The following is an 11,036-nucleotide window of genomic DNA, read 5'->3' on the forward strand; positions in this document are numbered from 1 at the left end:
AAGTAGGAGGAGAGAGAGAGAGAGAGAGGGAAAAAAACTGTAATGTTATATTTTTAGTTCATATATCACTAATTTGATTCAGAATAAATAGACTTTCCCTTAATATTTGAAGAAAAAGTTCAGAAAAGATTAAATTGATTTACCTGTAAGGTAAACAAAAAATTATCCATTCATTTTCACACGAACAATTCATGATAAGAGAAAACGAAGTGTACGAAATTGTTGAAATCGCAAGAAAAAGCGGTAAATTTGTTGCTAATTTGATATTACTTAGTATAACATTTATATATATGAAACATATTGTTTACATTTATATGCATGAACATATTGTGCAATGTAAAATGTTTTAAACATTATCATGAATTCATATTTTAATAATTAATTAATATTTATTTCATTTTCAGTTTAAATGTTATGTTCACATACAATTACTTATCTCTAAATAGATATTCATTAATAAATCATAACATTGATTTCAACTCTTCATTAAGTAATTATTTTTGTTTTTTTTTGTTTTCCACATAATAATCATTTTGATGTAATAAGTGCCATTTAGTATCCCATAATAGTGGTTGACAAATGACGAAAATATAAACCAATGGTAGAAATGGTAGAGTAAAAATATAAACAATGAAAATGTATGCGTAGTTTTTACATTCATTCTTCTTCTTTTGAATAAAATTGGAAAACATATGATGAAGTTATTTGATGCTAACAATCCTTTCAACAGATTTTTACGACTAAGCATTCTTGTTATTTCAAAGCTTAAGAGGCATTTTATTTTTGAGAAATAATTTATCACAAGCTAACAACACAATGCTCCTGATATTGACTTTTTTTTTTCTGCCAATAATTAGGTCCAAAGATGCGTACATATCTGTTATACATTTACATTCAAAGATGCGCATATATGTATATATCATTTAATAGTAATATAAAATATCAAATAAAAATTTTAAATAACTTTTTTTCTTTAGAGCTAGAAGTTTTTTACTTCTAAATTTATAAATCAATGTTTATAATGTCGGAATTCCTTTTTGTTATTGTTTGATTGAAAAGAAATTTGAATTTTTTTTTCGGTTTTATTTTACAATATGTGAATTTTAATTTGAAATGTATGATATCCTTCTAATATAAACATTGCTAGTTTCATTTCTATTGCACTATTTGTTGCTAATTTAAGTTTTAGTTATATTTGTCTATAATGACGTGATTCCATCTTCCAGACACATCTATATATGTTAACCTGAAATAAACCTGAGACATTTTAAAAGTAATTTATAGTCTTTAGAAGATGTTGAATTATTACTCCTGTTTTATCCAATAGCAGCTTGGCTGCAATGCCTATCCTTAGCCTCTGTTCTTGGCTTATTTTATGCTTCTATCAGCATATCATTTTTTTTTTTTCAGATGCATTTATAATGTGCAATTGGCCATACCACAATGATAATGGATTTTTCCTCTTCTTTTTTCTTTTTTTTTTTTTTGCTTTTTATTTTTTATTAATGTAACAATCACTCACGGATATCTTATTTGCTAATAAAAACTAAATTTGAATTATATAACTTGAAAAGAGTAGCCAAATGGAATTTCCCGCTTATCGTCAATTACCCTCTTCATAGTCATTATATTTTACACTTCATCTTTTAGCATTAAAAAAAAAAGTATAAAATTGGATCATACCTGGTTTTCTGTAAGTAATAAAATGGACGAATAAAACTAAACCTTTCTTATTTCACACTTCGTTTTTCTCTTCTCTAAACTCATTTTTAGTGAGTTAAAATGGAAACTATTAACTTTATTACATCCGGATCCGAAACCACATGCATATCCGTAAGACAGCCAGTTTTCTGGAAAAAAAAAATAATAAAAACAACAATTTTCATTTTATCAATCTTCCGTACGATAAAAAAGGAAAATGATAAAAAAAAATGGATGAAAATTCGCAAAAATTTTATTTTTTTTTTAAAACTTTCAGTTTTTTTACTAAGATAGAATCAATAAAAAGATGGCGTTAAATGGATGAAAGAAAAATTGAAATTAAAAAATTGGATAATTTTGTTATTAATATTCATTTAAATGAATAAGGAATTGATGAATTTTGATGAATTTATCAAGCATGCCTTGCTAGGTTTTTTTTTTTTTTTCAAAAATTTCTTCCAATAAATCATCTGCTAATCGATTCATTAATTCATTCAACTATATGATCCAAATTTTCTAATTTATCGATGAATTAAACATCCATTGTTTGTTCTTGCATGAATTTCAATATTAATTAACATTCATATGTTTATTTTCGTTTCACAATTTCATAGATAATATTTATTTCAACGTATTCATCATCTCTTTTATTACTTAACAACAGCATAATTGCCAATATAATATGATTATATATCGATTTTTACTTATTTTAATAGTTGTTCCATTTTGAAAATTTCCTTTTTTTTTATTTCCAGGTGAAAAAAATTTTTAAACTATTAATTATTGCTATTATTGTTGTTGTTGTTGTCGTTGCTGTTGTTGTTTGTTGTTGTTGTTGTTGTTGTTGTTGCTGTTGTTGCTGTTGTTGTTGTTATTGTTGTTGTTGTTGTTGTTGTTGTTGTTGTTGTTGTTGTATTCATTGGATGTTGTGAATGAAATGAACTTCACATTACATCTAATTATAATCTAATTCATTACATACATCATTACATCTAATTATAATCTAATTACATCTAATTACAATCTAATTAATTACATACATGAAAATCTGCGACTAAACTTTTTTTTTACTAAACTATTCGACCTAAAAAGCAGAAAGAAAAAGCAAGAAGAAGAATTGAAAAGAGAATAATTTGTATTTGAATAAAAATGAACTGAATAAGGAATATGAGATTTTTCAGGAAAGAAAAAAAAATCCCATCCCTTTCTCTTTTTATTCAACTGATTATTACTGCATGATTACATTTGAACTTTCATTTCAACTTCCATTAATATTCTGTTCTATTCATTCATCCAAAATTATTATAATAATTGAGATTTTCAAAAAAAAAAAAAATTGGATTGGAAAAAATAGTATTTTGAATGGTATATATATTTTTTTTAATTTTCTTAGCTTATTAATAATCTATCATTACTGATAATTTACCATTCTTAGTCCATTCACTGTTTTTTTGCAAATTTATTGATATTCAAAATTAAATTTCGATAAAAAAACAACGACGGAAAAGAAATGTAAAATTTAAATTTAAGGAATGATAGAGGAAGAGAATTGTTTTAGAAGTTGTAAATAACTGGCGAAAGCATACTGATTTACAATTTCATTCTTTCTCGTTAAAATTTTCTTGATAAGATATCATTCCATTTGTAACAATTTATTACATACATATTGTATGATCATTATCATATGATAACTTTACTGATATTTAATGAAATGTTTATTCTTAAATATATTTACATCAATTATTCAATCACCTTGTTTTCCTTTCTTTTTCATGTATTAAAGTAGTAATTAAATAACTATTTCTTTTCTGCATTTTCTTGTCAAAAAAGAAAAAGAAAGAAAGAAAGGAAGCCAGTATTGAGAATGTAATTTGATTTTATAAATTGAATTTTCACTTTCTTTTTTTTTCCTTTTCTTGTATAAAATGTTTCAAAAACTATGTTTGTGCAAAAATTTGCAATCGTTTTTTTCTTATTCTTTCTTCTTTTTTTTTTTTAAAAATATTAAAAGATTATTGTCCAATGATGCATCACATTCCAAATTTTTCTAAAACATCTAGCTGATTAAATATTTCAAATAAGCCATAAGCTTATCGATTTTGCATTATTTATACGTCATCATTGTAGCCAAGAATGTCTCCTTTATAATCTTTAACATAATGATTGAATATCTCTACATTCCATCTACGGACTCTTCCATCATATGAATACTCCAGTTTAGATTAAGCGTATTTATTTATAAGTCTATCTGGATTAATTGTACTATCTAAAAGTTTATCTTGATTAAGCGTATTATCTGAAAGTTTATCTTAATTAAGCATATCATCCGTAGTCTCATTGAGACTAAGCTACTACGAGCATTTACTGAATATTGGATTAAATATTTCTGAAAATTTGAAATATTTAAATGTCCAGATAGACGAATTTATTTATTTGATTTAATATTTATTTAATATTTCGAATTTATTTAATATATTTAGATGTACGAATTTATTTTATTTTTTTTTTAAATTTACCAATCCAATTTTAGTTTCAATTCTTTTTTCCCATTTTTTAAACCAAATTATCCATTATCTTTTTCATTTCTTCTTTCTATTTGCATGCATAATTAATCGCTGTAATATTTCATATTATCCATTCTTCGATCTTTTAAATTTGCAATGCTATCCGTCATTTAATGCGCTAAATTTATGCTTGTACTTTCGATAATTTACATGAAATAAATGATTTGAATTTTGAATATAATTAAATTTTTGCATAGGATAAGTAACCTGAAAAAGAAAAAGAACGCTTAATGGATGTGAACAACAAGCATTCAATGCGCAAAGATTTTTGTTGAAAAAAGAAAGGGAAAAAAACGCATAAAAAAGAGAGCAATTTGGATAGAAAGAAAAAAATTTTGAAATGGCATGGAAATTTCGTGGAAATACCAATTTTGACTTGAACGCTGGCCGTAATGCATTCCGGTCTGACACAGGTTTCGATGATTGGGAATGTACCGGTAAGTTGAAAAAGTTGAAATTTATTATTTATTGATATTCTTTCGATCAAAAATCATAATTTGGGATATATTTCATGCTAAATTAAATTATCCAATAATAATTTCCAGCTAATTAACATAATATTAATAATTGAAATTTGCTTTTTGTTTTTTCCTTTTTCCTTTTTGGAAATTTTCAACTTTTCAAGCATAATATTCAAAATATAAGTAAATCACCAATAGCCTTTTATGATATTTCTGGTAATAAGTTGCATATATCAGTTCGTATAATAATATTAATGTTTAAAAAAATTATTCAAGCAAGCTTAGAGGAAACCCAAAATAGCCTTAAACAGGTAGAATAAATACTCACAGGTAAAATGAAATCTTAAAAATTTCAAGAAAAAGCTTGTTAAGGATAATTTTTTCAACAGTTTAACTCTACCAAATAATATTTGTTTGCTTAGTTTACTTGTTTAGATTTAATTTTTTTTTTTGTTTTAAGACCTAAGCTAAAAGAAAATGCTCGCCTGAGTAATATTTTTAAGGCATTTTCACCAGTACTCTATGATTAAAGCACATCATACACATCTTGTAGTAGATGAAAATAAGATTGGTGAATAAACATGCCCAACTATAGCCTAAAATATAGCTTCATTGCCAAGCCTTTTAGTAGATGTCTAAGAAATCGATTTTCAAAACTAACTAAGCTGTAAATGGACGAGTTGGCATATAAGATGTGGATTTATAATTCAACAATCTCTACTTCCGTTTTTTTGTCTCCCTTTTCTTTTTTTTTTTATTTTTATCGTAAGGCATAAATAAATGAATGAAAAGTTAGCAGCCAAGCGAAAAGAATTGTTCAAATGAATGACATTGACGAATAACGAAGATCAAGGAAGTAGATATGACACTTGTGAAATAGTTCAAAGTTCTGATGATTTCTAACTTTCCAATAAATTCCAAAATTTCAATTTTTCACTGCGAGTTTTTCCTTTTTTTTTTTATTGAGTTATTACTCATTAATTAACGACCACGCTAGCATCATGTTATGAATGTAAGTAGAAAGGAAGTGTTCGGACATATTCTTGGAACTGTCATATGTCAGCAAATTAATGACAGATATTTTGATTGACCAATAATTCGAAAGTATCATGAAACTTTTTCCGCATCTGACATAAAATCTCGCCATAAAAAGTTGATATATAAAATAGAATGATACCAAATGTATTCAGTAATCATCATACATTGGTAAAAATTCATTTTTTTTTTTTCGAAATTTTTCTAGACAGTGAAACAATTATGCGCCGTAACTCAGCAATTCGGTCATTCACTGAATCGGTCGATTCAGACTTTCCACCCGCTCCGGAATTACCACCATCGTTAAATATCGATTTGCATTATCCAGAAGAAGCAATGAAAAGAAGTGAAACTTCTGAAACAATTATTGAGGTTTACTTTCATTAAATTAATTATATTAGTATAGGTTGAAGAATAGGTAGATTTGAATTAAAAAATAGGTAAAAGATGTACAATGGATCAACAATGATGATAATAATAAAATAATGTTATAGAGGAAACCCAAACAATCATTGCAAGAGGTGGTCAGTGGTACTCAAAAATATCCTATGATGGTACCTGGTCCAGGTCATGTTGATGAGGAACAAGAACTTCATGCTAGCCTATTGCATCAGGATGATGAATGTTCCGAAAGTGATGTGGAAATTAGTAGCTTCGAAGGAAAGCAATCCTTCGAAGAGAAGCAATCTTTAAATGAAACCACTAAAAAAGTTTGAGATATTTCAATTTTCCAAAATAGGAGATTAGAAGGTCAATAGGTCAATGAAGATCTTTAAAGTCAATCAAAACTGTTAGCAATGATTACAATAGTGGTATCTTTTTACATTCACAACCACCATCAATTTTAAATTAAAGATGGTAAATTTAACAATATCATCCAGGCTAATTTGTAAACTTGTAGTGGTCATTTATTTTATACCATAGTATGTAATGGTCATTTTATATTATACAATGCTTTAAAGCTGAAATCAATCTTTAACAGAAATTTGATAGTTAATTTAAATGAAAGTTCTAATTGATGATATCTAATCAATAATTAGCCACTTCTAAGATCGCAATATGCTTTAATGATTATACTATGATCTTCCATCCACAGAAATCACTTCTACTTTTTTTTTTGCAGCAACAACATAAAGAACGTGATCGTGATCATGAAGCATTACGTTATGAATATTCGATATCAACACTGGAACGACCCCGACCAACTACACCAACATCATGGTGTGCTATTGAGAACTATGTAGAAGGTTCATTAGAAGCTGACGATGAATCATCATCAATTGTAGGAAAAAAGGAAAAGATTCATGTCAGTATACCGAATCATAATACAACACAAAGTATGTCATAAAATTATCGATTAACAAATTTAAAAAAATTTACAATAAAAGATTGGTTAGAATTACTACTGTAAAAGTTGACATTAATTAGGACGAGTAACACATTTGATTAACTAATTCATTGATTACTAAATGGATATATTTTTGAAAGGATCAAAAGAAATATTCATTACTACTTAATAAATTCATTTGATACTTAATTATAAAACTTAATTGCAACTTAATTGCAATTATGAAACTTAATTGCAAATTAAGTTTAATTCTGAATTAATAAACCATTGTAATGTTAAGTGATGACAATGAAAGTACGTTAAGAAGGATTATATCCGATTCTTATACTGATAACAGAAATTAGAATTATAATCGATATATAATTCTATTATCTTTCATGTTTGTAGAATAAATAAATATTTCTTTAAAAAATTCTTTTTTTTGAATGAAGCATATATGGAATTATTTTATTAATATTAAAATAATTTCAGCACCAAGACGTCGTCGAATATCCATGTCATGGGTTGATTTTTATGAAACGATGTCAACGCAAGTACCATCTCAAGTATGTCTTTCGTTGTAATTTTGTAAAATTTACAACAATTATAATTTGGCAAGAAATTAATTTTTTAGAAAATTTCTTTTTAATTTTATTTTAACTCGAAATGATATTTTGATAGGCTCGTAGATCGATGTCTGGTCATACTACACCATTACATGATTATGATGGTGATATATTGGAGGAAGATCCAAGATATCGAAATGTAGCACCACCAAAACCAGTTATTCATCGTCGTTCATCAACCGATTGGGAAAATTTTATGGATAATGGTAATGATTTTGATTTAGTTATATCCTGAAAAGAAGTAAAAGTTATCCTTTTTGATTGAATAAATTTCATGAATTAATGCTACAAATTTCATATTCCCTTTTATAGATCATTCCGGAATTATCCTGGTGCTTTTTTTTTTACTACTTTACTGTTCATCTGTGTTAATGATGCTCATATCTTTTTATTAAACTGAAATTACTTAACTCTAGTGATCTGCTTTTTTTTTTCCCGCATTTTAACTAACCAATGGTTATGTTAACTTATACATTTTAACTTTGAAAACGATTTTCTCAGTTATTTTTATTACGATCTTTGAACAATGAAAAATATACAAAATGGCAGAGATCAATCGTTTATTTACTTGCTTGCCTGTTTGTTTGTTCATTTATTTGTTTATTTGTTTATTTGCTTGTTTATTCGTTGTGTATTTGTTTATTTATTGCTTATTTATTTATTTGTTTATTTATTTGCTTATTTGTTTGTTTGGTGATTTTTCCAAATGATCGGTTATAGAATGGCTTATTTAGTTATTTATTTTTGTAAATTGTAATATTTTAATTAATTTGAATGGAAATATATCACATAGAAGGGAAGCAATGAATTATTAACTTTCTCATTAAATTTAAAAGATTATTCCAGAATTTTAGTTGCACTTCAAATTTTAATTCTCATTCTTTTTTTAGCTCAAACTTTCCAATAATCGTCTGTCTTGGTAATGCAATTTCTTTTTTTTTTTTTTCTAGAAAGCAAATGTACTTTTCTAAATCATTTGCTAAAAAAGAGAAAGTTAATCAATGCAAAAAAGAAAAAGACAAATCTATCTTCCGCTTTGTCTTTCCTATCATGCTATTAACCATTTCCCGCTATTCCGATGTTCTGATGGAAGCCTAGAATGGTAATGGAACGAGATAAATCAATAAAAGGAGAATGAAAAACAATGGGAAGTGCTATGAATGAATCGACTAGTGCTGCTTGATAGATTAGATAACTTTTTAAATGAAAGCTAAAATGTCGTGTGTGTGTGTGTGTTGTGTGTGTATGTGTATGTGTACGTGTACGTGTATGTGTGTGTGTATATGTGTGTATGTGTACTTATGTATATATATATGTATATATATGCGTGTGTGTCTGTGTATGTATGTATGTGTGTATGTGCATGTTTGTGCGTGTTCGTGCGTGTATGCGTGCGTGCATGTATGTCTGTGTTCTTTGATCACTTGATAGTTTAGATGTACTTCAGATTTTATAAAAAAGCTTTTAAGTCAATCGAATAGGCTTCCCAGTAGGTATACGTCTATTCCACTATGGCTTTTTAGTCTCATATTGGGCAAGCTTACTTATGCATTGATTTTATGCAATTTTACATAAAATATCTAAAAATGAGTAAAGCAGGAAAACATGCAATGCATGCGGTGCATGCATTGTATGCTTATGATGCGCATTATTGTCTTTTTAATTCTCTCATCCTTCATCATATATCCCAAAATATTTATATTCATAATTAATTTATATTTAATTGTAATTAATTTATTTCATCCTTCTATTATTGTTCTTTTTTTTTATTTAAACCTTTCCAATCTTGAAAATCATTTGGAAGATTTACATACGTTTAAATATTATGATAAGATGATTTTTCCATAAAAACACTTAAAAGAGAAGGAAATTTCCAAAAATTTCACTTCATTTCCAAGAAATTTCCAAGAATTTCACTTCATTACCAAGAATTTCACTTCAGAATTTCACTTCAAGAAATTTCCAAGAATTTCACTTCATCATTTAAGCAAAAAAAAAAAGAAACAAAATGAATATTGAGAAGATGAATGAATCTTTCATAAATGAAGATAAAAGGATATAAAACATTTGCGCTATCGATTATTAATCAACACCAGAATATTAAATAGAAAAAATTTGCAAAAAATTTTAAAAAAATAAATAATCATTGAAAATGCAAAAATTTCCTTAATCAAAATACGCCCAACAATATATTTTACTATTGCATTCTACCAATTACAAATATTCTCGTCAAAGATTTTTATTTCTTCAATTTTTAGAAATGCTCTAAAATGGATTGTCAGTTATCTGTCTAGTCTATTTTAATTTAATGACTAAAATTCTTTGCATAATTTTCTAGCAATTTCTTTCTCCTCTAGTACTATTTTGAATATTCTTTCATCTTGTCATATAATCGATTTCTTGAAAATCATCTAAATTACATCCTCTTCTTATCCACTTCTATTTAATTGTTCTAGCACAGAATTATTTTTTTTTCTTATTTGCTATCCCATTTACAATTTCATAGAAATGAGCCTAACCAGATTATCATAACTAACTGAATTTGGATAGTTCATTTCAGTAATTTATTCCAAGTAATTAGTTTCATCAACTTTACTCAAATAATTCATATCACAAATTGATTACCTATTGAAACGCATTTTTATGCTTTTGATCGTTAATTTAATCATTCTGTTTTCAAATCATTTCTTACACGTTGTTGAACTGAAAGTGTTAAATTTAAAACTTTTAAAATTATAACTTCTTTTAAAAATTCAATTATTCCGAAAATTATTTTATGGCATATAGAAATTGTTACTTTTATTGCAGCAGAACCCAAAACATTCTGCCAAAAAGTTGCCGAAAAGTTTGCCGAAAACGACGATATGAGCAAATCGAATATTACAGTTAGTCATTTTCGTCTTTTCCTGAGATAAACTGAAATTGAAAACCATACAGCATTTTATTTAATTTAAAATTTAATTTGTTTGATTAAGTTGTCTTAAGAAATTGAGCCTCCTTCTAGCTTTTTGCATCACAATTTAATTTGTCAATAAATTGGCACTTGTTAATTGGCTTAATTGACCTGCCATCTCTTATTTTTTGTATTTAAATAAAGAAGAAAATAGGAATAAGTTTTTTGCAAAAAAAATTCCAAACTAAATCGCCTATTAATGATTTTTCATTTTTCCATTTATCGAAAAATTTTGAAATAATTGTTTAAACATGTATGGAGGTAATTATATATATATATATATATATAATTAAAGAATACATTATAGACAGTTTATTCCTTTTCTCAAAAAATATCAATGAAATGGCTTTCTTTTCTTTTTTCTTTTTT

At 26.4% G+C, this 11,036-nt stretch overlaps 1 protein-coding gene across 1 annotated transcript; it reads left to right on the forward strand.

Annotated features, from left to right (window-relative positions):
* Nucleotides 1-5,732: 5,732 nt before the first annotated feature.
* Nucleotides 5,733-7,949, forward strand: LOAG_09128 (hypothetical protein; the record flags this gene model as incomplete). Its single annotated transcript, XM_003144656.1, has 6 exons — nt 5,733-5,784; nt 5,970-6,133; nt 6,256-6,471; nt 6,885-7,098; nt 7,581-7,654; nt 7,770-7,949. 6 exons carry the CDS (start codon nt 5,733-5,735, stop codon nt 7,947-7,949), a joined length of 900 nt encoding a protein of 299 aa, XP_003144704.1.
* Nucleotides 7,950-11,036: the final 3,087 nt, after the last annotated feature.

The sequence above is a fragment of the Loa loa genome (assembly GCF_000183805.2).
Source record: "Loa loa unplaced genomic scaffold supercont3.563, whole genome shotgun sequence".
In the NCBI taxonomy this organism is placed as follows: domain Eukaryota; kingdom Metazoa; phylum Nematoda; class Chromadorea; order Rhabditida; family Onchocercidae; genus Loa; species Loa loa.